The 25,555-nt window shown below is 53.6% G+C and overlaps 3 protein-coding genes across 5 annotated transcripts; 2 read left to right on the top strand and 1 right to left on the bottom strand.

Moving 5' to 3' along the window:
* Positions 1–1,097: 1,097 nt before the first annotated feature.
* Positions 1,098–10,708, top strand: RNPS1 (RNA binding protein with serine rich domain 1). 3 transcript variants are annotated; one of them, XM_079946578.1, is made up of 8 exons: positions 1,102–1,365; positions 4,353–4,540; positions 4,770–4,925; positions 5,586–5,777; positions 5,967–6,069; positions 6,373–6,526; positions 9,032–9,173; positions 9,771–10,708. In XM_079946578.1, the coding sequence occupies exons 2-8, from the start codon at positions 4,470–4,472 to the stop codon at positions 9,868–9,870; spliced, it is 918 nt and encodes a 305-aa protein (XP_079802704.1). In that variant the 5' UTR covers positions 1,102–1,365; positions 4,353–4,469; the 3' UTR covers positions 9,871–10,708. The 3 variants fall into 3 exon arrangements, with proteins under 3 accessions (XP_079802706.1, XP_079802704.1, XP_079802705.1); XM_079946579.1 differs by lacking the exon at positions 1,102–1,365 and adding an exon at positions 1,552–1,757; XM_079946580.1 differs by lacking the exon at positions 4,353–4,540 and having other exon boundaries at positions 1,098–1,365.
* A 1,232-nt stretch (positions 10,709–11,940) lies between these two features.
* ECI1 (enoyl-CoA delta isomerase 1) lies at positions 11,941–23,062 on the top strand. The gene is made up of 7 exons (XM_079945982.1): positions 11,941–12,011; positions 12,106–12,219; positions 14,911–15,038; positions 18,569–18,715; positions 19,504–19,625; positions 19,747–19,925; positions 21,289–23,062. Exons 1-7 carry the CDS (start codon positions 11,960–11,962, stop codon positions 21,453–21,455), a joined length of 909 nt encoding a protein of 302 aa, XP_079802108.1. The 5' UTR covers positions 11,941–11,959; the 3' UTR covers positions 21,456–23,062.
* DNASE1L2 (deoxyribonuclease 1 like 2) lies at positions 23,013–25,151 on the bottom strand. Its single transcript, XM_079945981.1, is given in 8 exon segments — positions 23,013–23,140; positions 23,508–23,692; positions 23,695–23,758; positions 23,902–24,014; positions 24,091–24,191; positions 24,273–24,523; positions 24,618–24,778; positions 25,069–25,151. Coding segments are annotated over 7 exon segments (912 nt in total). The 5' UTR covers positions 24,762–24,778; positions 25,069–25,151; the 3' UTR covers positions 23,013–23,086.
* Between the last annotated feature and the right edge of the window lie 404 nt (positions 25,152–25,555).

The following is a 25,555-nucleotide window of genomic DNA, read 5'->3' as shown; positions in this document are numbered from 1 at the left end:
GAAGGAAAGGAGTCACTATCCACTGGCTGGGAAAACCACATGGAGCAGAAAGCAATGACCTGCAGACTACAAACATAGGTATACCCATCCATCGGGGCCACTAAGGCTCATCCTGGACTCTCCTGTCCTTTCCCCTGACATTTCATCCATCTCCAAGCCTCACTGGTTCCTCCCCCCACCTTGGATCTGTTCCCCTCTCTTCCTTGGGACACCCACCTGTTCACACGGCGTCTGGGACGGGGATGCACCTTCCCTGCCCCCAACTAACAGTCACGCAGTTTTGACTGCTTACCAGGCACAGCGCGGCAGGAAGAGGGACATAGCGGTAAACAAACTTGCAAGCCCTGATGCACTCAGCGCCGGTTTTACTCCGACAGCCTCCTGCCTGGCCCTGGGCCTCTAACCCTCACCCTCCTGCCTTCGCCAGAAGGCTCTGACAGTGCCTCCCCGCCTGCACCGTCCACCGGCCAGGGGATGACGCCATGGCGCCGTATATTGCACATCTTCCCCGTTCTGTCCAACGCTAAGCTCCACCTTCCTAGCCGCGGCTTCTTCCAGCGAGCCTCCGCGCATTCGCACCAGCTGTTCCCTCTGCCGGGCGCGCCCTTCCACTCGGGTCTCAGCTACAGTGACACCTCCTCGGAAGCGCCTCCCTTTCTGCACATTATCTTCTACCCTGCAGTTTGCTGCCCGTGCGTTCTGGCTGCACAACCCCGTCTTGCCCACCAGGCCGAATTCCGCCGGCGCAGAAGCTGAGTCTACACGGTAACCCCTCACACCACTAGTGGTAATCGCAAGAACCCATCCCCGCAATGGGCCCGGCCCGCTGAGCCGCCTCTGCCATGCGGGTCCCCACGGCCTGCCGCCAAAGGCCGCAGCACCTGCACACCCCTCCCCTAACACCGCCGCCCGGCCTCTCCCAGCGCGAAGCTGCGGGGTCTGGAGACAAGCGCCTAGGCAAGCCGGGAGGCACGCCGCGAGCCCGGTGCGCACGCGCACGGATAGGGGCGGGGCCACGGCCCCCTTAACCCGCTCCGCGCCGGCCCGCGAGCTACCCACACAGCGCAGTCCTCCCAGCCCCAGAGAGCTGCCAGCTTGCCGACCCCATGAGGGGTGCAGCTAGCCCGGGACAGCCCCAGTCGCCCCTCCAGAGAGGGAGACAGAGTATAAGCGCCCCGACTCCTCTCTCCCCAAAAAGGCCTTGGCCCTTTAACCCTCTCCTCACTCGCACTCATTGGTTGAGGCGGTCTACGTCATCGCTGCGCGCCGGACGAGGGTGCCTTCCCGCTCCCTAATCCTGACGCCAGAGCGGCGCCCGCGTCAGAGGCTGAGGAGAGCGAGCGGAGGTCGTGGCGGCGGGAAGATGTAAGTAGGGGGAATCCGACCCCATCCAAGCTTCAGGGGCCGCCCGCCAGGCTCGGCGGGGCGCATCGTGGAGCCGGCCTGCTCCCCGGCCACGCGGTGACAACGGCGGCCTAGCGGCGCGGTACAGTGTTTGAGAATAAAGAGTGTGGCCCGGGGCGGGCTGAGTGGGAGGCGCCGAGGCCGCGGCCCGGAAGTGGTCGGGGCCGCGGCGGGCGGAAGGGCGCCCTCGCTTCGTCCGCTCTGCGGCGGGCCCAGTGAGGCCCCCGGAATTCGGAGCAGCCGGGAGCTCGGCCTCCGCCCTCGGGGCCTTCTCGCCGGGCTGGAGACCCAGGCCCGCAACGCCGGGCCCTACCCTGGAAGTGCTCGCGGCCCGGCGCCTGGACTGGGGAGTTGTGAGTGAACGCGGACGGTGGGCGGCGAGATCGCGTGTGGGGCCGGTGCCGGTGGGTGCGGAGTTGCTTTGTGGGATGCCCTGGGTGACCGACTGACCCTCCCTTCGAAGCCGTTAATTCAAACATCGACTCCACGAACGTCTGCCGGGTTCCTGTGTGCCGTTCTCGGTGCTAGTCCTTGGGGATAGGCCCCTAACGTCTTGGAGCTCAGTTTGACGGGTAACCCCAGGAGGTAGGATACGGGAAGGTTAAAATCGATGGAGGAGAGGCATGGCTTTTTCTCTTTGTTATTTCGCATGAATTGTGCCTAAAATGTACTTTTAAATGGGGAAGGTGCTCTGAAGATGTGAGCTGAAACGCCGTCTACTCGAGATTTAACTAATTGTTCTCTCCTCTCTCTGGCTGTTGGACGCGCACCTTTCCGGAGGATGGGGGAGGTAATCAAGGTCCTGTGCTGTTACCTGAACTTGTGTAAACAAAGAACCTCAACCTTTGCTTTCTAGTACTCAGGCCACGCCCAGCAAAGCGTTCACTTACTCTGTGGTTCTTAATTTTTAGTGTTTTAAGAATAACCGGTGGTGCTTGTTTTCACAAAGTACATTAGGGCAGATCTTTAGGACGGCGGTGGGGTCCAGGAATCTGCATTCTGGGACAGTTAAACAGTAAGGTAGCCATTGGCCACACGTGGCTATTGAGTACTTGAAATATACCTAGTTCAAATTGAGGTGTTTCAAAGACTTAGTATGGGGAGGTGTAGATGTTTTATTAATGAATTTGTATACTGATTGGTGAAAAGATAATACTTGGTGTGTAGCATGTCAAATAAATATATTACTAATAGTTAACTTTATCTGTTAACCAAGATTTTTTGTAATGCAGCTACTAGAAAATTTTAGAGTACTCTTGTAGCTGGCACTCTTTCTATTGGACAGTGCTGCTCTTGGTGACCCTAATAGGGGCAATCCAGGGACCCCTGTTGAGCATTCAGAGACTGTGTGTGACTTTAGAGTCAAGAATTTATGTGGGAGAAGAGCCTCCAGAGCCTCTCTTCTAACATTAGCTACCGTTTATTGAGCCTTAACTAGGTGCCAAATTAACTCCTTTATGGGTTAATTTGGTTTATGTCCCTGATAACTATGAGGTGTAGGAACTGTCTGTGTCACTGTACTGCTGATGAGAACTTGAGGCTCAGAAAGGTTAAGTGATTTGTCCAAGGTCACACAACAGAGCTTTGAATCAAACCCAGGCAGGCTGACTCCAGACTCTTAACCATTGAATTATACTCACTGATTGTCCAAGGACACTAACCTTATCCAATGTTGCCTGCTGGGTGTCTATAGTACCTTATTATTTTAAAACAAAACATCTTTAAAAATTTTATAGTCCTGGAAAAGAGCAGCAAAAGTGACATTCTCTTTTGTACTTCACTTGCATGTCCAAAGCTGGGTACTCTTTTCTTCAGTCAGAATGTTTATCCAGCATTTTGGCAGCACTATTCACGTGGAAACAGGATCCCGATTGGTGTGCCGTGTCCAAGTTACTTACAGGAAGGTGAGCTAGAGGTAGTTGAGGCTGACATCCCGAGATCTTTGCTTGCAACTCAAGCAGATTGTACAAAACCTCAGTGGAAATACTAAAGACAACAGTCCTGAGGAAACAGGGCACATAATTAATTGTTTGTTCTTGAGTAATATTTACTATTGCTTGTTCACTGAGTACATGGCAGTCCAGGCACTTGGCTAAACCCTTACATGTGGTACCTCATCCAATTCCAATGTCTACTTTTTTCCCTCCAACATTTTATTTTTGAAAAAATGTGAACATACAGAAAAGCTGAAAAAATTTTGTGCAGTGAATAGCCACGTCACCACCACCTAGATTCTACATGATACATTTCTGTTAACATTTGCTTTATTTATATCTAGCCACCCATCAATCTTATTTTTTCTTGCATTTCAAAGTAAGTTGCAGACTTTGGTATACTTCCCCCCCTAACTCATATGCATATCATTAACATTAGTCAGTGTTTACAATGACTATTCTTCAACGGCTTATTTTACTGCTTTTTAAGTGTTCATGGGGAACGTTTCATTTGTTTGTGTTTGGGTATTAAATGTTTTGATGCCGGTACCAGTCACTTTTGAAATGGTTTTTGCTTCCAGTCATATCATATATTCAATGTATCCTACAAAGATTACAGCAATGAAACAAGAAATCTAATCCTATCAGTTGGGTTTTTCTCTGTTCTGCATGCAAATGTGGTGCTGTAGTATTTCTAAAGGACTGTGGAGGGCTCATCATCAAACTTAAGAATGAAAAACGGGTATTGTACCGCCTGTAAAATAACAGGACACCACCATCCACACCGTTCCTTAAGAAAAAGACAAGCTGAGGTGATGGTTCTACCTGTGCCTCCTGTGGGGGCGGGATTCCCCCCCTGAGGAAACAGTGCTCATCCCCCGTGTGTTCCTGGCTTTGTGGATGCTTGCTGCTTACTGTGTTCCTTGCTGCCTTCTCCTGTGCTCAGCTTTTGATTGCAAAGTAGATATGTTGCCTTGCCAATTTACTCTGTAAATCCTTTTATCTTGTTATTAGGCTGCACTTTGGCGTAAATTGCAATCGATTAGGGATCGTTTCTCAGACTCAAGTTAGAAGTGAGAGTTCAGATAAGTGAGGCCGCCATTGCTGCTTTGAACACCTCAGAAGGGGAGAATGGATTTATCAGGAGTGAAAAAGAAGAGCTTGCTAGGAGTCAAAGAAAATAATAAAAAGTCCAGCACTAGGTAATCCTTCTGTTAGATTTTTCTAGTGCTACTTTGGGGGTGCTCATTGCTAGGGACCCTCAGAAAGGGGAAAATTGGAAATGTCTTGAATTTTACAGTGAAAGTGTCCTAAGCCACAGATATTTTGCCCTGTGATTGCCTGGGATTTGTGTAGCCCTTTGGGGTTGTGCTGTTGTTTCAGGGTTCATTCAAAGGGGCATGTAATCTCATACTCTTCCTCACTATCCAGGGCTCCTTCTCCTACCAAACGCAAAGACCGCTCTGATGAGAAGTCCAAGGATCGCTCTAAAGATAAGGGGGCCACCAAGGAGTCAAGCGAGAAGGATCGTGGCAGGGATAAAACTCGAAAGAGACGCAGCGCTTCCAGTGGTAGCAGCAGCACCAGGTGGGGCTGACGGGTTAGAGCATTGCCAGGGCCTCTCGTCCACAGCCGTGTCCCTCTTCCTTCCCGAAGAGCCTGCAGAGTGCTCTGTCTTCTTAAAAAGGAACACACTCAGATTTTTAATAGAGACTCTAATTTATGGCAAACTGGTTTGGGGTTTGCTCTCATTATATACAGGGGATGGTGTTGGGATTCTTTCTTTTCTGGAGATGTTAAGGAATGGGACATCTTGGGGTATGCTTTTCTGTCAAGTGCTTTTGATTTGGAGTTGTGCTTGGATTGCCCTAGCCTGGAGCTTCCTTTTCCTTCTGTTGAAAACCAGCCTGTGTTAGTCAGTAGCTGCCTTCCAAGCTGAGTTAGTGGCTCTGACTTGCCAGGCTCCTCCTTTACCTCCCAGTAGGCAAGGCTTCTGTGTAGGTTGGAAGCAGCTCATTCTTCCTTCCCTATCACTGCACAATATGTATGCTGTTTTCTGTCCCTACCAAGGGCTTTGGCTTAGGGCAGGGATCGGAGGATGTCAGTGTTTGCCCCGCTGGGGAAAGTAGTGGGTTTTGAAAATACGAGGCCAGCGGTTCATCTTGGGAGCATGTGCAGGCTTGCCTGTTCAGTGAAGAAATGCTGCTCCCACCACTTGTCTGTGACCCCCTCCCTCTTGCCCCTCAGGTCTCGGTCCAGCTCTACCTCCAGCTCAGGCTCCAGCACCAGCACAGGCTCCAGCAGCGGATCCAGCTCATCTTCAGCATCAAGCCGCTCAGGAAGTTCCAGCACATCCCGCAGCTCCAGCTCCAGCAGCTCCTCTGGCTCACCGAGTCCGTCTCGGCGCAGACATGACAACAGGCGGCGTTCCCGCTCGAAGTGAGCTCCCTTCCAGCACCACTTCTCCACCCGGGAGTAATTGGCTTGAGGGCTCTCCCCCAAAACCTGTGAATTACCTGGGGACCTAAATTAACAAACGGGGGGCTGTAAAGTCACCGTAGTTATTATAAAAATAGACCAAAAAAGGAGTTTTACTGTCTTAATAGGATTTTTTGTTTTTTCAATCAGATCCAAACCACCCAAAAGAGATGAAAAGGAAAGGAAAAGGCGGAGCCCTTCCCCTAAACCCACCAAAGTGCACATTGGAAGGCTCACCAGGAATGTGACCAAGGTGAGGAATCCTGTTTCTGTCCAGTGGACAGTGGGGTGTGTCTGTTTTGCAAATTTTCAAAGTGGAAAGCTGGAGAAGCAAGCCTCTGCCAGAAGGTGAACTTAGAATGTAGCATTTCGGAGGGCTGACTTGGTGGTGCATGACCAAGTAGAGCACTGGTTAATTCATTTTAATGGAATATATTATATGTATGTGTTTAGATTTACCCCCAGGTGCCAAGGTTGTAGTCATTGTGTAGTGGGTTCTCTGACTCTTACACAAGTGATTAGTGGGTGAGCATTAGTGACTCTTCTTTCTCCCTAGGATCATATCATGGAGATATTCTCCACCTATGGGAAAATTAAAATGATTGACATGCCTGTAGAAAGGATGCACCCCCATCTGTCTAAAGGCTATGCATATGTGGAGTTTGAGAATCCAGATGAGGCCGAGAAGGCGCTGAAGCACATGGACGGAGGTGAGTTAAGCCCTGCCAGCTCCCCTCTGAACCCCTGTTTCTTTGTCCCCTGTCCACGACCAGCTACCCACCACGCATAGTGTGTTTAAAACCGACTTTCAACCTGGCTGCATGTAAGAATCTCCCTGGAGCTCTTTCAAGATTCCAGTTCTTACTCAGTGGGTGGGTGTTTACCAAAAACATGTTTTGTGGAGCATGGTTCTTGAAAAAAAACTCATCAAATATGAATATCAATCAAAGTTTAAGGATCAAATGAACGGTTCCCCCCCGCAAGGAGTATATTATGAATATAACAAAGCATCATTTTTATATGGAAATGTTTTCTTTAATCCTCTCTGAGTCATTCTCTCTCTCTCTCCCTCTCTCTCTCCCTCTCTCTCCCTCTCTCTCCCTCTCTCTCTCTCTCTCTCTCTCTCTCTCTCTTTTTATTTGGCTGCATTGGGTCTTTGTTGCTGTGCACGGGCTTCTCATTGCGTTGGCTTCTCTTGTTGCGGAGCACGGGCTCAGTAGTGGTGACTCGCAGGCTCTAGAGCGCAGGCTCAGTAGTTGTGGCACATGGGCTTAGTTGCTCTGCGGCATGTGGGATCTTCCTGGACCAAGGCTCAAACCCATGTCCCCTGCATTGGCAGGCGGATTCTTAACCACTTCGCTGCTAGGGAAGTCCTGAATCATTTTGTCTTTTGCTAACATTTCAGCATTTTTAGGATAACTTCGCTGAATTCACAAATTTTACCCATTTCCCATAGCCACTTTTTATTCGGTAGAATGATTTGTCAACCTTTGAACGCTTGTGAATAGCTTCAAATTTCGAATAGTCTGCATTTGAAGGAATATGGGATTTGTCTGTGCCCCAGTTCACTGCTGCTGTACTCTAGGCAGCTGGAGCTGAGCCGGGACTGCCCACAGCACTGTGTGGGCTGCCAGGCCAAGTGGGAAGGAGATTCTGAACCCCTTACAATCTTGACATCCTTGGAGGCCCTCTTATACATTTGATAAATAGCCTCACAGGTCTTTGGCCCTTGAGCTCTGGTAGAGTTTGTATACTACAAAATTTTCCTTGGTACTGAGGTACAACTCTTTCAATCTACTTAAATCCCTCTGGAGTGTTTTATGAGTTAAGCATAAACTATGATCCATCCCTCTGCACACTTCAGCTCTTGGCTTTGTTGAGTCACACCTTTGTTTTAGAGACTGTTGATCTTGTGTATTTGATAGAGTCTGAGCACTTGCTAAAAATTTGGGAGACTTGGGCACGTTCAGGATGTGTGTGATTATAAATATTCCACGTTTTCTTAAGATTCTGGTAGGACTTTCCTGTGTGTATTGTGCTGTGCACCACTGAATGGAACAGCTCCACACTGTCTCCAGAAAGAAAGCGGGGGGGGGCTTTGCCTTTACTGGTAGCTAGCCAGAGGATGACTTTGCCTCTGTTGTTACATAGTCAGTGCCTGTGAAATCCCTGACTTGGACTGGCTTTTGGCCATAGGCCAGGGCCACCTTAAGCCGTGTTTACTTAAATTGAGCCTTTCAAGTATGTTGCGAACATAGGTCCAAATTCCTGAGTCACCTTAATACCTCAGAAGTTCCCTTGAAAGTAGGAGCTGAGAAGATAGAAGACCCTCCACTCTTTGGGGGTACACGGGCTGTGCTTGGTCCCCTGAGCAGTCCCTGGACTGGATCCGGGTGCCTTATCCCCTGGGATTCTTGGGTCTGTGCCTCAGTGTCCTTTGCTCTTTCTTTCCCTGAGGTCCTGCGGTTTCCTTGTGCCTCCATTCTGAGCTGCCTCCCCTTGCCGTTCTACGATTTCATTCACACGTGGTTTTAGTACTTGCTGCACGTGGACTCACCTCCCTGAAGCACTTTTTTCAAACTCTTTAGACAGACTTGACAACTCCTGAACATCCTTTCATTTTGTTCCCCACCCCAGAAGTCCCTTCTTCCTCTCGGGCCCCACCTCTCAGGAGATCACAGATCATCCAAAACCCTGGTGCTGATCATCCTTCACCCCACCCCTGGGCTTGCTCACCTGATCCATCACCAAGCTCCGGTGATTATACCTCCCCGTTATCCCTTGAGTTCTTATGTTTCACCCCCATCTCAGTCCTGCCAAAGCCCCCTGCCAGGTCTCCTCACTGCAGTGCCCCCTTCACATTGCTCTTAAGAAGGAAGTTCAAGTGCAACACCACCTTCCAGCTCAGGGCGGGAGCATAGCTCTTCCCCTCACTTAGCAAATTCCAGGCTGTTCTTTAGGTGTTGACTTGGATGGTGCTTCCCGTGGAAGGCTATCCCAATGCACTAAGATTAGGTTCCCTGCTTCCTGGTAGTTTTCTTTATGAAACCTCCAATAACAGTAATTATGAGGTTCTTTCTGTGACCAGAGTAGTTTGTCCTTGTCCCCCCAGGCTCCTCTGTCTCACTCACCATGGTATGCCCATAGCTGGCATTGGGCCTGGCCCAGGGTAGGTGCTTGTTAGATATTTTGTGACTTTATCCTTTTTTCAACAGGACAAATCGATGGCCAGGAGATCACTGCCACTGCTGTGCTGGCCCCCTGGCCTCGGCCACCCCCTAGGCGATTCAGCCCTCCCAGGAGAATGCTGCCACCACCTCCCATGTGGCGCAGGTCACCCCCACGGATGAGGAGAAGGTGAATCACTTCGGGGTCTCACAGGGGACTGGTTAGGGCCAGTTTCCGTTTATCTTATTTACAAACATAAAGTTAGGATGATGACTTTGGGACTTTGTCCAGCCCTGCCTGTCCTCTGTGCCTCATGATGGGGGTGGGAAAGCAGCATTGGCATAGGCAGTCTTCAGAGCTCATCGTGTTCTTTCCAGCTGGGGAAAGGAAGAGCTGCCTGATTGAGGGACCCTCGGGAGGTGTGACCCCTCCCCTCCCTCCATGAGAAAACCGGAAGGGTCAGAGGAGTAGGGGAGAGGCTAACAACACCCTTGGCAGAGGCCAGTGTCAGGCTGTCCTCTGCTAGCGGTGTCAAGGTGCACTTTGCACAGCCCTCGAAGAAGAGAGTGCCTGGGGTCATGCCCTTGGTCTCTAGAACATTTGTGTGTCTCCCAAGGGTTCTGCGTCAGGGACATCCAAAGGGAGCTGTCCTGACTGGAGTGTTGGAGTGTGAAGCTGTGTAGAATTGTTCCCGAAAGAAGGCAGCTTTACCCCTGTGATTCCAGATGCGGAGCTGCTCCCGGGGCGTGGGTTTCATGTCTGATGTGGTTTCTCCTCTTCCCACAGGTCACGTTCCCCTCGGCGCAGGTCCCCTGTGCGCCGGCGATCCCGCTCCCCTGGCCGCCGCCGCCACAGGAGCCGCTCCAGCTCCAACTCCTCCCGATAAGCAGGGCCACCGAAGCTCTGCCCTGTGACTTGTATACCATCCAACTCACTTTTGTCACTTTTCTAGCAGAAGGAGGATCGGTAGGAAAGAAATCCCTCACTCAGGGGCAGGCTTCGAAGGTGAAGGCAGTAATTGCTACATTTCCCCTGGCGGCAGAGTTCCGGCTGCAGGAGTGTTGTTGGTTTGGGGTCGTGCTTATAATGATGCCCTCCAGTTTTCTGGCTAGAAAGCTTCCACATTTCTAGTTCCTGAGAGTCAGTTTAGTGGCAAAGCCAGCAGGGATGAGCAGGGGGCTCCAGGCGGTGGTACAGCCCCAGCCTGGGAGCATGTTTTCCCATTCCACAGATGACGTGGGGTCCATCTGGTGGGCTGGTTGTGCCCTAACCTGTTGGCCTGCAGGGTCCCACAGGAAAGGGTGTGCTTTTACGCAGCTGCCATTCTTGTTAGCCTGGCCCTGTTCCCCTGCTTGAGTCCTCTTCTGACCTCTAGGGCCAAATACCCAAAATGGTTCTTTTCACGTGTACTCATGTGCGTGCACACACACACACACACACACAGACAAACCCATGTCTCCCTTTCTCTCTGAAACTTGTAAGTTGAGAGCCAGCTCTGTCCGGTCATCACAGAACCCCCCGTTGTGTTGGTATTCATGGTGGTCGTGCAGGTTACTTGGGCAACGTGTACATTGCTTTTTTGGCTTTTATTGTACAGTCAGTACTATACATTTTCTGTTTTGAGTTTTGTAACTTTGTAGCATTTTAGATAATATTGTGTTTGTACTTTGTCGTGTAGAGAAAAGAATTGTGTTGAATAAACCTAGGATTAGAGTGCAGCTCGAGTGTTGGGTTCGCTGCCTCCTTCCTGTCCCTTGGCCCCAAAGGCAGCTTCAGTTGTGAGGTAATTAAACATGATTGTCTAAAAAATGTTTTGGTTTCATTCCCACAGTCACAGCTCCAAAACCTCTCAACCAGAAAAACACTGGAAGTGTTTATGAGTGTTGGGCTGCTCCTTGGCTAGACACATTTTAGAAAGAGGTGTTTTTTGTTTTTCTTTATTGGCCACACCATGCAGCATGCAGGATCTTAGTTCCCTAATCAGGGATCAAACCTCTGCCCCCTGCACTGGGAGTGCTGAGTCTTTAACCACTGGACCACCAGGGAAGTCCCAGAAAGAGGTGTTTTATCACCTTTATATTACAGGAGCTTTGAATTCTGCCTGACCAGAAATGTGGATTTCATTTGCTGCTGCTATTTTAGGTGGCCATGGAAAAGCTATTTTCCACCTCAAAAACTGGTTTGTTTCACAAGGAACAATTGAAAACACTTAAGATGTTACAAAAACAAGTCTCAGTTGCCCCCCCCCCCCCCCGTACTTGGCCCTTGGCCCTTACTGTGTCCAGTGTTCAAACTGAATGGTCAGAACAGTGTTCAGGCAGGATCAAGTAAATACAAACACGAGATGTCTCCTTCCCCTTCCTTGTGGGGAGCACTGCAGTTCCACAGTGGTGTGAGAGCACCTCACCCCTTGGGGAAGGTGAAGGGTCAGTTCTTAGTCACCAGGCTATGCTGCCCCACGCCTGTGGCTAAACCACCAGCTGAGATTCCTGGTCCCCCCCACAGGCAGGAGGCGGAGTTCACACTGGCCCCCATCAGCATCCCCTCTAGCATCCTTTCCAGTGCCCACAGCTCTAGCTGACGGCTCTGCGGGGCCGCAAGCTGCCGGGGTCCCCACAGTCCCTGACTACCACTCGGTTCACAACCCTCTCCGGGACTCGCACACTCCGTGACTTACGTGTGGTCCCGGGCCTGGGCGGCTCGATCTTTGCGTGGTGGCGCAGCTGCGAGTCGTGGGGAGGTCGTGGGGAGTGCGGCGTCTGGCCTGTCCGGTTTTCCCTATCGGCGACCCTTCACCCCGCAGCCCCAGCGTCCTGCTCAGCTTAAGCCCGAGGCTCCTCCCGCTCGGGCCTCCGACCGCGGCCTTCGCCGGGTGCAGTAGCCCCCGCCTCCCGGAGGAGAGGCCTAGGCCCTGGGGGCGGGGCGGGCGGCAAGGCCACACCCCGGCGCCGCGACCCCGACCCAGTGCGGTCAAGATGGCGCTGGCGGCTGGAGCGCGCGTCTTGTCGCGTGCCCTGCTCTGCCCGTGTGCGTGACTGGGGGCGGCGGCCGGGTTGGGCAAGGGCCTGGGGAGGGGGGCAGGGGCGCGGCAGGCTAACGGGCCTCGCGCTGCCCTCCGCAGGGGCCTTGCTCCGGGGCGCGACCATCAGGCGGACGGAGCCGACGGCCGGCAGCGTGGACAGCGCGCGGCGTTTCGGGACCCAGCGGGTGCTGGTGGAGCCGGACGCAGCCGCAGGTAAGCGCCCGGAGCGCGGTCGCCCGAGCGCCCGGCCGCCCGGCTGTGGGGAAAGAGGGGGGCGCTGGCAGCAGAGCGGGCTTCACTGGGCAGTGCGTTTGATCTCCCCCAGCTCCAGGCCCAGACCTGGAATCCAGACTCGGGAGAACGCTCGAATTTCTAAAGGCCACGGGATAAAGCCCAATTTTAAAGGCAGTCTCTGTTGAGTTCAAAGCTTAAGGGTCATCAGTCTAGGTGTTTTCGCCCCCCAGTTCATTATGAAGATAAAAATATTTCAGTTTTTAAAGTTTGGGGCATGTGCTCCTTAGCTGTTAAATTGGGAACTAAAATAATTGGAAGTATTTCAGAATAAAATATTTTAATTTTTCTTAATACTCCCAAGTGGCACAGAACCCAGCAGATATTTTTTTAATTAAAGCCAGGAGCCACAAGTGAAGTCACTCCTACCCACTCCCATCAGAACACCTCCTAAAAGTCTCCAAGGGGGATTTTAAAAAGATAGAAAAAGCACTTTTGAAAGAGAAACCAGTGCTTTCTCTACCAGAGGGCACTTCAGAGCTGGGTCCTGAGCAGGCTTGACATCGGAGACGTGCAGTGTCAGATTTTAGGACAAGCTGTCTCATGACCTCCCAGCTCCTGGCCTCAGCCTTTCAAGATGCCTCCCATCCCCAGTCCACTCTGGCTTGGCAGGGAGCCAAGCTCCTCCCCAAAAGGGGCTACAGTTTCAGCCCCCCATAGCCCCCCAGACACGCACAGGTTGTGCATCGCTGCCTGTGCCTGGACTGCTGTCAGGGCACCCACCGTGTTCCTTGGTTCAGTTCTCTAGTTTAGCTCCTCTCTGGGTTGGGGGCTGCCCGAGCCAGGTGATGAGGGGCCCAACTACGAGTCCAACAAAAACCTGAGTTTCTGAAAGGATTGTTTCTGTGACAGATTTGAATATATCAGAACTTGAATAAAACACATTTTTAAAGTATTGAAGTAGGTGGTGGTGGTTGCACAAGATTGTGAATATACTTAATACCACTTAGTTGTACACTTAAAAATGGTTTGAATGGTAGACTTTCTTTTATGTAAACAAGTAAGAAAAAAATTATCAGTGAGACAATTTTTTACCAAAGTGCTTTCCCACCCCACCATGGAAGAACTCGCTAGCTTCACCGGCTTATCGTGGTAGAAGGTTGAGTTTGAGGTCAGAAAGCCAGGCTTGGTTCTGTCCTCACTGCCAGACCTGGGTAACCTTCAGGCATCTTGAGGCTTGGAGGAATTAATGGAATAAAAGTACTTTTTTAAATGTTTTCATTTGAGACTTCCCTGGTGACTCAGTGGTTAAGCATTTGCCTGCCAATGCTGGGGACACGGGTTCAATCCCTGGTCTGGGAAGATCCCACATGCTGTGGAGCAACTAAACCTGTGTGCCACAACTACTCTGAGCCTGTGCTCTAGAGCCCACGTGCCACAACTACTGAAGCCCATGTGTCTAGAGCCCATGCTCCGCAACAAGAGAAGCCACCGCAATGAGAAGCCGACACACCGCAACAAAGAGTAGCCCCTGCTCGCCACAACTAGAGAAGAGCTTGCGCACAGCAACAAAGACCCAATGCTGCCAAAAATAAAATAAATAAATAAATTATAAAAAAAGAAAAAAGAAACTTACCTCCGAACCAAGTTTGGGGAGCTCACTTCTGAAAGTTTTGATTGCTTCTTATTTTTACATGTACATACCTGTAGCCAGTTAATAATTACCTCTTCCTCATAAATCATAGGTCTCAAAAGAGTCTCCTTGCCTTCAGGACTTAATTCTCATTCCTAGAGAATGGTTTGTGTTGACTATCCAGAGATTTCCAAGGCCTTGACCAGGGAGATGTACCCTAAGTGAACGGTGGCATTTCTAAAGCCCTTGGGGTCTGCCCTTGGGCCAGGCAGTGAGAACAGATGGCCCCAGCCGGCCCAGGCCAGCAGCTGCACTGTCCACAAGGGCAGGCCCTACCACTCCTGCTTTCCCTGCTGCTGGCAGTATAAATGAATAGATGGAGTGTTTAAGAACATCTGACCCCTGATATTCTTACTCTCAATCCTTAAACAAGCATGAACCAGAGGCCCCCACTGGCGTTCCTCCTTGCACATCTGGTTTAGTGTTTGCTCACTTACTCAAGAAACTAAGGCCATTTCTTACTCCCCTGAGGATGTAGGACTTACATCTGGGAGAAAAAGATCAACAAAAATTTGTACATGAATGTTCACAGCAGTATTACAATGGCCAAAAGGTGGAACTAACCCAAGTGTCCATCAGCAGGTGACTGGATAAGCAAAACATGCTGTACACAGTTAATGGAACGTTATTTGATCTTAAGAAGGAATGAAGCACTGACACATGCTACTACATAAATGAACCTTGAAAACAGTGAAGACAGACACAAAAGGTCACATATGATTCCACTTATATGAAATGTCCACAACTGGCAAATCCATAGGAACAGGAAAGAGATTACTGATTGCCAGGGGCTGGAACAGGAAGAATGGTAACTGCTGATGGGTACAGGGTTCCCTTTCTTATAAGGTATATGAATCTCACCTCAATTTAAAAAACCCCAAATCTGTGTAGCTTCCCATGGCCTGGTTGAGGGTGCAGGGTAGTTGGGGGTACCTTTCCCATGTTGGGTATGAGTTTTGTCCTTTTCATTTTCAAACTAGGGATCGCCGTGATGAAGTTCAAGAACCCCCCAGTGAACAGCCTCAGCCTAGAGCTGCTGACAGAGTTCATTATCAGCCTGGAAAAGCTGGAGAATGACAAGACCTTCCGAGGCATCATCCTGACTTCGGTGGGTGCTCCTTAGCTCCCCCAAGGCCCCAAGTTCTCAGGTCGAAGTCCAGACTCAGGAGCCCTCCTACACACTTCACATGGTGGAGAAAACCCAGGCGGCCCAGGTGTGGGTGCCACCACAAAGGGCTTCCAGGGCTTGTAGTCCTGGGTGTGGGGGCTCGAGGGGGCCGTGCCATGGGCAGCTGGTTCTCCCGCAGGAGGCTGATCCTTAGTTCCCAGGTCATGCGGTTGTGGAGCCAGACCTGGGGCAAGCCTCGGCCCTCCACACCCAGGGCCAGGATGTAGGTGAGGGCAGGTGACATTTCTGCAGGATACCCTTGAGGCCATTCGACCTCACGAAGGGTGGACCCTGTGCAAACTTGACAACAGCTTCCTGGGGACCTACCCAGGCCAGCCCCAGTGACGGTGCTCATCCCAAAAGCTGTGCCCTCCATTCCCATCTGGGCAGGTCCTAGAGTTGAGGTCTCAGAGGGCAGGCTTTTCCCTTCTGAATTCTCGAGGGGAATGGGAACGGCAGCATTTCCCCTACAAGCCAGCAAATGCTGGTAACAACAGGACTTTGTTGGGTCAGGAAGAGCACTGGGGTCACCTTTCAAGTTAGAAGGAGCCACAGACAGCATAAGCGTCCCCCAAAGCTAAGTGCCACGATACTAGAGACCAATGGGAACACCTTGGCCCTGCCGTCATTAAAGGTGCAGGAAGCAGACGGTCACAGCCTGCTTCCTGCACCTTTTAGGCCAAGGTTTGGAAGGTCCACTGTGGGCTCGCACCTGCTTCCTTAAACCCTCAGGTTGTCCTGGGGTGGCCTGGAGTTGCAGCTCTGGAGAGCCTGGCTGCCTCTGACGAGGGGACCCATCACTGTGCTGGAGGCACGGACCAGCAGGGAACCCTCAGGGGCTGGCCTGATGCACGCACCCAGTGCGTCCCGTGAAGCTGGGGTTTGCAGAGCCAAGCCTTGCCCCATCCCATGGGAGTGAGATGACCTTATTGCTCCAAGGGTAGGACTTATACTGGGTGTAGATCATTTGAGGGAACTTTCTAACCTGCCTAGAGATGCTGAAATTGCCTAGGAACTTTTCACCCTGGATAATTCCTGAAAATACTCCATTTAAGGTGTCATTTCATAGCCTGACGTTTTCTTTATTATGCTCTGAAAATGAGAGAATTGCGTGTCACCAGAGATAGGACCTTTAGAACGAAAGAGGGGAAGACCTGTCGCTTGTCCAGGCCCCCAGCCCCTGTGCTCTGGGGACAGGGAGCCAGCATTTGTCCCTCCGGAGCCTGCGTTCTCCTTGTGACAGTGTCCTCCCCTCCAGCAATGTGTCTGCGCCTCGTGTTCTGTATCAAGTTCCTCCTGTGTACGTAGCACAAGGCCTGGCCCAAAGTGGGTCCTCAGCAAATGTTTTGGAAGGACTTGTGTTAGTTGGGGCCACCTTAACGAAGGACCACCAACGGGTAGCAGTGGGGCAGAACAACAGAAATGTATTCCCTCACGGTCTGGAGGCCACAGGTTCAAAATCAAGGTGTCAACAGGGCCAATCACATCTAGAGGCCATGGGGGAGAATCCTTTGCTTCTGCCAGCTTCGGGGGGCCCCTGGGTTCCTGTACTTGTCTCCATGTGGCTGTCTGCCCTATCTCTGTGTCCAAATCCTCCTCAGAAGGACACCAGTCAAAGGATTTAGGACCCCCATACTCCGGTACGGCCTCATCTTCACTTGATCTCATCTGCAAAGATGCTATTTCTGAATAAGGTCACATTCTTAGGTACTGGGGTGAGGACTTGACCTTGTCTTCTTCGGTGACACAGTTCGGCCCACTACAGATACGTTGCTGAATCACAGAAATCACGGAAATAGGCCAACCCACATCCATTTTCATCTGTCTGGCAGAGGCCATCCCCAGCTGGGATTAATGTGTTTGCTTCTCTCGCATCCAGAATAGAGTTCTTTGCCTTTGCTTCCCTCCAGCGCCAGGACTGTGGGCAAGTGCTGTCAGCCCCTCCAGCTTCTGTGCTGAGAAAATGAATTGGGGAGGCAGTGAGGAGGGGGGAGCCAGGAGCTCATGGTGGGAAGAGATTAAGGAGGAAGGCTGAAAAGCTGAACGTCAGTCCTGCCACATCTTCAGAGCAGGAGCAGCTCCATCCCCCTGCCGTCCCACCCCCAACAGGCGCTGGCTCACGGGTCCCTGCTCGGCCTGTGAGACAGCAGGACGTGGTGTACCGAGCGCCAGTCTTTCCATCCCTGTGGGGCCTTTTTAGTGACAGGAGTGGAACACGTTCCACGTAAACAAAAGGCCAGCCTGCTGGTATCAGTGCACACACAGGCATGTGTGTATATGAGAAACACGGGGCTGCATCTATGCCCTGCACTGCAACTTGCTTTTGTCGCTTAATATAAGGATGTAGAGGACTTCGAGTGTGGCTGCCCCTCCTCACAGACACTGCAGGCAGGGGAGGGGGTTCGGTCGTTGCTGCAGCAGCACATGGTGACCGCGGCCAGTGCTGGTTAGTGATCAGCAACCCCAGGTGCGGTGTTCTCGGGTGAGGGCTGGGGAGCTGCCCCTCCCCTGGCCTGCATTCTTGACAGAGCACCCAGAACCTGGTGCCCATTCCCAGAAGCACCTTCTGCCTTGGTCTGCGCTCCCCACCCCCACTTCAGCGGCTGTGTTGGGGCCTGGGGCGTCCACACAGGACACACGTGCCTTACAGATCCTTCCCCAGGCTTATGTCTCACGTGTGACAGCCCAGGGTAGAGGTCTGTCTTCTTTTTTTTAAAAAAAAGCTAACTGCATGATGACTAGACTGCAGCCATGACATAAGTTGGTCCATCTTTTTTTTTTTTTTTTTAAACAGAAACCATTTTATTTTATTTATTTACTTTTGGCTGTGTCGAGTCTTAGTTGCAGCACGCGGGATCTTTCATTGCGGTTCACAGGCTTAGTTGCCTGCGGCCTGTGGGATCTTAGTTCCCCGACAGGGATCGAACCCACATCCCCTGCACTGGAAGGCAGATTCTTAACCACTGGACCACCAGGGGAGTCCCGAGGTCTGTCTTCTTGACTGCTCACCACTCCCTCCTTCCCTGGCCGGGTCCTGACAGCTCCTTCTGGCCTGCACCGGAGTCTGCAGTTTGCTTTTGGGGTACATCAGAACATGTGTCCCCTCCGACTGTCAGGAGTCCTCCCCCGCCCCTGAGTTCCTCTGCCCAGGATGAGTACAGAGGTATGCACAGAGTCCAGTGTGTTTATGTCCCTGGGGGAGCACCTGGCCCTGCTGCCTTTTCTTCCAGTTTGAAGCTGGAAAGGGAAGAATATCCCAGGATGCAGAAGGAACAGAGTCCAAGGGAGGTCCAGGCTGCCTCCCTGGAGCCCCCAGCTCTGGGCTTCTGGAGGCAGCATCCTGCTGCCCAAGCATGACCTCAGTTCCCCTGTCTCTTGAGCACCTGTGGGCTCCCTGGGCCCTGGGGCTGTGTTGGCACTGTGGGGCAGACTCTGACGGGGCCCCTGCCCACCCCCCCCCACCTCCCCAGGACTGCCCCAGGGTCTTCTCCGCAGGCCTGGACCTGACAGAGATGTGCGGGAAGAACCCGGCCCACTACGCCGAGTACTGGAAGGCGGTGCAGGAGCTGTGGCTGCGGCTGTACCTATCCAACCTGGTGCTGATCGCCGCCATCAACGTGAGTGTCCCCGCTCCCGAGGGGCCTCCATGGCTCGCTGCGGGCCAGCCCTTAGGGTGGGTGTGGATGTGGCCCTGCCCTCAAAAAGCCCTCAGAGAGGCAGGGGGCAGTCGGGAGACCCTCAGAGGTGCACAGGTCAGCTTGCCATTACAGACCAGGTGAAGGGGTGGGGCTGGGGGGGACTTGCTCACTGAGGTGGGGGTGAGTGTGGGGGCAGGAACCAGGGCCCATGGTCAACGTGGTCCAGCAGGAGGGTTATGAGGGTGGGGGCAAGTGGGATCAGATCTACATTTTGGGAATATCACTTTGGCCTAACCTAGGGAAGGCAGGGGTGGGGCTAAGGCCAGAGAGGTGCCAGGAGGGCCTGAGCTGGGTGGAGAGGAGGGATGGCCAGAGTCAGGAAGACTCCATGGGGTGTGGTGGCCGCTGACAGCCTCTGTTTGGGGCAGTGGATGTATGAGATGAGGGCAGGGTGAGGTCGGGCCTCGGAGGACCTCCTGCTGGAGGAGAGGAGAGGCCGCTTGCTGCCCTGACATGTGCGTGAGAACAGAGGGGGTGTTCTGGGCCTGAGCGCTGGCCACCTTGCCAGTGCCCGCGGCCTCAGGCTGATGGGCAAGCCGGAGCCCCTTGTGCGCACACCCCCAGTGTTGGTACAGCATCCTGGGGGCTGGAAGCACCCAAGAGCTCACGGCCACCTGAGGCCCTTCCTTGGGACCCTGGGTCTCTGGAAGATGACCGGAACCAGCCACAGCAGCACCCAGAGCCCGTTGGTCCTGCTTCCCCTGTAGGGAGCCTGCCCGGCCGGAGGCTGCCTTATCTCCCTCACCTGCGACTACCGGATCCTGGCTGACAACCCCAAGTACCTCATTGGGCTGAACGAGACCCTGCTGGGCATCGTCGCCCCCTTCTGGTAAGACCGGGGGCTGCACCCACACTCCACCAGACCCGGGGCTGAACCCACCACCGCCCCCCCACCCGACCCCCATTCCCCGGGAGCCCTGAGCCCACCGTGAGTGGGTGTCTGCTTCCAGGTTCAAAGACACCCTTGTGAACACCATTGGGCATCGTGCCTCAGAGCAGGCCCTGCAGCTGGGGTTGCTCTTTCTGCCAGCAGAGGCCCTCCAGGTGGGCCTGGTGGACCAGGTGGTGCCTGAGGACCAGGTGCTGAGCACAGCGCTCTCGGTGATGGCCCGGTGGATGGCCATTCCAGGTGAGGGGCGTGGCGGGGGGGGGGCAACAGCTGTGGGTACCGGTGGGCAAGTAGAGAGCCCCGTCCCCTCCCCAGCCTGGAGCTTCTGGTGAGACAGGAGGTTCTCAAGCAATTCACAAATGAGCCATTCACAATAGCAGACTGACCTAGTGTCCTGAGGCTGATGTAACAAATTACCACAAGAGGGGGAGTTGCGGGGCAGGGGGGTGCTTAAAACAAGGGAAATGCATTCTCTCTCAGTCTGGAGGCCAGAAGTCTAAAATCGGTGTGGGCAGGCCCTCGCTCCTGCCAGAGGCTCTGGGGGAGGCTCCTTCCTGCCTCTTTCAGTTTTGGGGGCTCCAGGTGTCCTTGGCTGTGGCTGCGTCACTCCCATCCCTGCTGTGTCTTCACATGACCTTCTCCCACAGTGTGTCTCTATATCTCAGAGCTCCCTCTCCTTTTACGGACACCTGTCCCTGGATTTAGGGCCCACCCTGAATCCAAGATGATCTCAGTTACACCTGCAAAGACCTTTTTCCAAGTAAGGTCTCTTGCAGATACTTTTTTGGGGTCCACTGTTCAACTCACTACACAGACAACTGGAAACAGCTTGTGTGTCTGTGTATAGAAATAGGGCTGCTTGGGACTTCTCTGGTGGTCCAGTGGTTAAGACTGCCTGCTTCCACTGCAGGGGGTGCAGGTTCGATCCCTGGTCAGGGAACTAAGATCCCACATGCAATGTGGCCAAAAAAGAAATAGGGCTGCTTATATCAACTATGGTAGAAACCAGGGATCAGCAGGCTGTCTGTAAAGAGCCAGGGAGATTTTCGGCTTTGTTGGTCACATGGTCTCTGCCATAACGCCAGAGCAGGAGGGCGGACTTAGAGCACGTGAACTAACAAGCGTGTCTGTGTTCCAATAAAACCAGGCCACCGAATTCTGAATTTCATGTAATTTTCACGTATCACAAAATATTACCCTTTTAAAATTTTTTCCATCTATATAAAAATGTAAATACCATTCTTGGCTCTTGAGCTCTGGGGGGCCAGGTTTGCCGATGCCTGACACAGACAAATGCCTGAATACCGTGCAGCCATTAATTATGTTGTAAAAGAGTATGTAGTGACATGGAAAATATTGCCGACAATATAGTTGAGGGAAAATAACAGGTTAAAAAGGCAACTTTCACAATATCATCCTGTATGATTTTAAAGGAAATCGATGGACAGTAGGGAACAGGTGGCTTTCATTTTCTTCTCTTTGCTCATTTGAATTTTCTAAGTTTTCTACCGGAGTTTCAGTTGGAACTCCCTTGGAAAGCTTGGGAATACCACTGTCCCAGAGAAGAGCATGGGTTTTCACAGGTGGGACCCATCTTCTTTAGATCACGCTCGACAGCTGACCAAGAACATGATGCGAAAGACCACGGTAGATCGCCTGGTGAAGCAGCGCGACGCGGACATCCAGAACTTTGTCAGTTTCATCTCCAGAGACTCCATCCAGAAGTCCCTGCAGATGTACTTAGAAAAGCTCAAACAAAAGAAAGGCTAAGGGCTGGGCTGCCATGCAGGGTTTTTAGCCGTTTGCACCCTTCTGGGGGCCCTATGGTTCCAAGGGATTTAAAGAAGGTGTTTTCCAATTTAAACGTACTTTTAGCTCTTTGTTTTGCTCATCTCCCTAAAAGGCCTGTTCCTTGTAGCCATAGTCCTAAGGCCTGTTACCACTCACGAGTACCCTTTGTGCATGGCGGGTGGGCAGATGGGCACAGCTGGCAAGCAGTGTCTTGATTTGGGAATCATAAAGTGGTAGATGGCACCCTTCTGGACCTCAGCGATGTCACTGTTGAGTGTCTCCTCTCCCAGAGCAGAATAAAGCCCTTGAGTTTCCCATCCCTGGCTGGTGGGATGCCTGACTGCTGGAGGCATAAGGCCAGGTAGTTGTGGGCCCTGGCAAGCCACACAAGAAAAGGAAAAGGGAAAAGCCCTTGGGCTGCCATGGTTTTTTGTTTGGATGGAAAGCCTGTATAAATTTCAGAGAAATTGGGTGACTTGGAGAGGGAGGAGGGAGGCATTTTACATCACAGGTGTCCTAAATCTGACTTTAGAAAGATCTAACAAGAAAAGCTTGTTCAGATTCTTGAAACAAAGGTTTTTCTCTCCCATACAATTCAGGCCAGTTAAATCCTGCCAAAGGTGAGACGCTTCGAAAACCAGAAACCTCATCAGGCCCCTGTCATTTACACTGTGTACCCCAGTTCTACTTGTTCCCAATCCTCAGGTGATGGGTTTACTCAGGGTGCAGGCCACTGTCCTCCCTGCTGAGTCCTTGCCCAGCCCAGGGCTCCTGAGGAAGAAGCTACCAGGAAGGCACCTTTGAAGGGGCTGTAACCACTGTGAGCTGTTCAGGTTCTGTGGACAGGACCTTAACCCAACCTGCCTGCTCACCACTGAGGAGGCTCTCCACATGTCCCAGCGCCGCCAGCCGGCTGGTTGCAGGGGGCCAGCCTTCTTGACCTCCCCCCCGCCAACTGCAGTGCTGGGTAGGAAAGGACCCTCATACACAAGTGCCTGTGAGTGGCCTGCAGGCCTGGGAACCGGGGCCATAGGAGGAACACTGAAGACTGGGAGGTTGGCCTCGCACATCCACCCTACACCCTGTGTGAGCACTTACCCCAGCTGCACTCAGTACAGGTTCTTGAAAGCATTTAGTTTGCACAAAGAGCGAGCAGGGAGCTTCAGCCAGTGAGCACAGGAGCTGCCTTCTGGAGCCAGCCTGGTCTGGAGGTGGTCAGTTCCCAGCAGGATGTGGAATGGGCAGGCCAGGCTGTCCCTGTCCCCTAAATGGGTTGGGACCGGGGACCTGCTTGGCTGCAAGACGAAGGTTTGTGCCCCAGAAGAGCTGAGTCCTAAGAAAGGACATGAAGGCTTCGGAGCCAACACGTGTGTGTGGTCCTGGCTGAGGGTTCGCTGTTTATTGAGCTCAGCTGTATGCCCAGTGCTCTACGAGGTGCTTCTCACAACTTTATGAGGTAGTGGTGGCGGCCCATTTCACGATGGGGAAACAGGCTCGGAGTAGTCCCATCACTTGTCCAGGCCCAGCTGACCCTACCCTGCAGCCCTGTGGGGTTTCCTCCTTGTGGCCAGAGTCTGCAGGCAGCCTGCCCTGGCCAGGGTTCAGGGCTGTCAGTAGGACTTGAGGGTCACCTCCACAGGAAAATGGTCACTGATGGCCAGGGCCTGAAGGGAGAAGGGGCCAACTCTGAGGCCCTGCTGAGCAGCCAGTCCTCCCTCAGGCTCCACCCCCAGAAAACTGCCCCATCTCCCCCCAGGAAGGGGCCCACTGGGTGTCCACAAACCACTGCATCTGGGGGTGGGGGAACAGACCAGCGAGGCCTGGGCTATCCAGCCCAGCTGTGCGAGTTCAGTGGGAGCATGGCCTCGGGACCCCACTCTGGGGAGGTAAAGAGCTTCCTGTACTGCCATCCCAGATTTGTTCCATTCAGCCAGAACTGAACCTTTAAGGGCCTTTTCTAGAAACAGTGCAGGGAGGGGAGCGCCAGGTGTACTGAGGTTGGGCCTTGCTCCTACTGGGCCCAGCACTCGCCTGAGCCTGGTACAGGCCAAATTCCTCCTGGAAGTCGTATACGGCGGCCGACTGGGGCTTCAGACTGCTGCGCAGGCGGGCACCACAGACCACGATGCGGTCGTAAGCACAGTCTGACTTGCCCACCGTGGTGTCGGCGCTGTCCGGGATGAGCCACTTGAAGACCTCGCTGCTGCGCAGGCGATGGCCGGCCAGTCCTGAGCCTGCACGTAGCTGCAGTCGGCGTTGAAGTCGCCCAGAAACAGCATGTCCTGTGGGGCACCGCGGAACTGGGTCTGAGGCTGCGGGAGGGGCCGCGCGCGCAGAGCCTCACGCTTGTGGCCGACCCCCAGGGCGCACCTCCGGGACCCTGGGCCGTGGGGCAGGGCGGGGCCGCACGGACATAGGGGCTTACGTAGGTGCCCCACTTGTCTATCACGTCCAGGTACACATCGTAGAGCGCGTCGATCTCGGCTACAGCTTGGTGCGGTGCCGCGTGCAGCGGAATCAACACTAACTCCTCGGCAGCTGCAGGAGGTAGATGTCAGGGGCTGGGGCGGGGCCAGCGGGACGGGCGGGGCCTGCGGGACGGGCGGGGCCTCACCTGACCCGGGTGCCGAGAACTTGACCACGAAAGGTTCACGACTGAAGGCGTCCTCCGGGTCCAGGTACTGGTACGTGTCCACGACCGACACCGTGTCCTTCCTGGGTGTAGAGGGTGGGTGGGCGCCCCAAGTGGGCCCCCTCCTGCCCTGCGCACCCCTCCCCCGCATCCCCGCCCCTCACCTGTAGACGAACAGGTACGTTTCCTTATACTGGTCCCGACCCAGGGGCTTACTGCTCACGAAGCTGTACTCGTGCCTGGACACGCTGCGGAGACACCGGCCAAGCCCGGGGTCAAGGCATCGCTCGGAGACCTGGGCCCACGTTGGGCCCTGCCCGCCATACCTGTTGATCAGCTCCATGAGCGCGGATACAGCGCTCAGGTCGGAGTCCCGCACCTCCTGCACCAGCGTGATGTCATAGCCAGCCAGGATCTGGGGGAGGGGCCGGCAGGTGCGGGGTCACGTGTGCGCGGCAAATTAGCCCGCGGAGCCCAGCTACAACCCCGTCCAGGGTCCCCAGCCTCACTTGCGCGATGATGCCGCTGTAGGCCGGGTCTGACACTTTGCTGTCGCCGAAGCTCCGGATGTTGAAAGCTCCGATGCGCAGCGCCGCGTCTCCTGCAGCCCCTAGCGCCCAGAGCGCAGCCAATACGGCCAGGGGCCTGCCCATGGCGCAAAGCTGGCGGGCTTAGAGGGACAGACACAGCCCGCGTGAGCGCGGACGTGGAATCGGACACACCAGGCCACCCTTCTCAGTCCCGGCTGCTGGGACGCGGGGGCTGGGCAGGTTCTGCCACCCTTTGGTGGCTGGCAGGAAGGCATATCCTCCCCCTGCCACTCTCCAGGTCTCCCCAAAGTGGTGGGCTGGGCTTACGGCCGTGGCCGTTCTCCTCCGTGGGGAAACGGAGGCCCAAATATTGAGACTCCATTCACATCCAGCCCCCGGCTCAGTACCCCGCCCCCCCCCCCAGACTCACCTGAGGTATGTGGATTGGCTGTGTCAGAGGCTTAGGATCTGGGTCCCAGTAGAAGTCAGAGGTCCCAGCTGGGGGTGTGTCTGCAGCACAGGACAGACTGCAAGGGCTTGGTCTAGCAGCAGCTCTGGCGCCCCAGCTCCGTGAGTATTTGAAACCCTGCTCCAGGGAGGGGCCGGGACTGCACTGGGTCCCGCCCCCTCCACGAATTGGACACTGTAACTCCTAGCTCCCATTCCCACAGAGACCACCCCCACCCCCGCAGGGCAAGGCGGCAGGGGATCCACCTTGAGACTGCTGTGGTGCCCCCAAGCCTGTTAGAACAGGGACTCAGAAGGCCCTGCCACCCCAAGAGCTACATCAGGACTGGGAAAGAGGACCAGACATGCCCACGGTCCAGGTCTTGCTCCTGTCCCTGCCCCCAAGAAACTCGGTCACCCAGAATCTCCCTCAAGCTGCATCTCTTCAGGGAAACTAAGTCAACACAATC

This window comes from Stenella coeruleoalba (genome assembly GCF_951394435.1).
Source record: "Stenella coeruleoalba genome assembly, chromosome: 15".
NCBI classification, from domain to species: domain Eukaryota; kingdom Metazoa; phylum Chordata; class Mammalia; order Artiodactyla; family Delphinidae; genus Stenella; species Stenella coeruleoalba.
The sequence above is the reverse complement of the archived record's forward strand: the minus strand, read 5'-3'. Positions and strand labels throughout refer to the sequence as shown.

What these genes read in the sequence shown, in the direction of transcription:
- ECI1 (XM_079945982.1), top strand. Translation starts at nt 11,960, where the DNA reads ATGGCGCTGGCGGCTGGAGCGCGCGTCTTGTCGCGTGCCCTGCTCTGC. An exon ending in GGAGCCGGACGCAGCCGCAG is followed by an intron (nt 12,220 to 14,910) that starts GTAAGCGCCCGG and finishes TTTTCAAACTAG; the next exon opens with GGATCGCCGTGATGAAGTTC. An exon ending in TGCTGATCGCCGCCATCAAC is followed by an intron (nt 18,716 to 19,503) that starts GTGAGTGTCCCC and finishes CTTCCCCTGTAG; the next exon opens with GGAGCCTGCCCGGCCGGAGG.
- RNPS1 (XM_079946578.1), top strand. Translation starts at nt 4,470, where the DNA reads ATGGATTTATCAGGAGTGAAAAAGAAGAGCTTGCTAGGAGTCAAAGAA. An exon ending in AATAAAAAGTCCAGCACTAG is followed by an intron (nt 4,541 to 4,769) that starts GTAATCCTTCTG and finishes CTCACTATCCAG; the next exon opens with GGCTCCTTCTCCTACCAAAC. An exon ending in TCACCAGGAATGTGACCAAG is followed by an intron (nt 6,070 to 6,372) that starts GTGAGGAATCCT and finishes CTTTCTCCCTAG; the next exon opens with GATCATATCATGGAGATATT.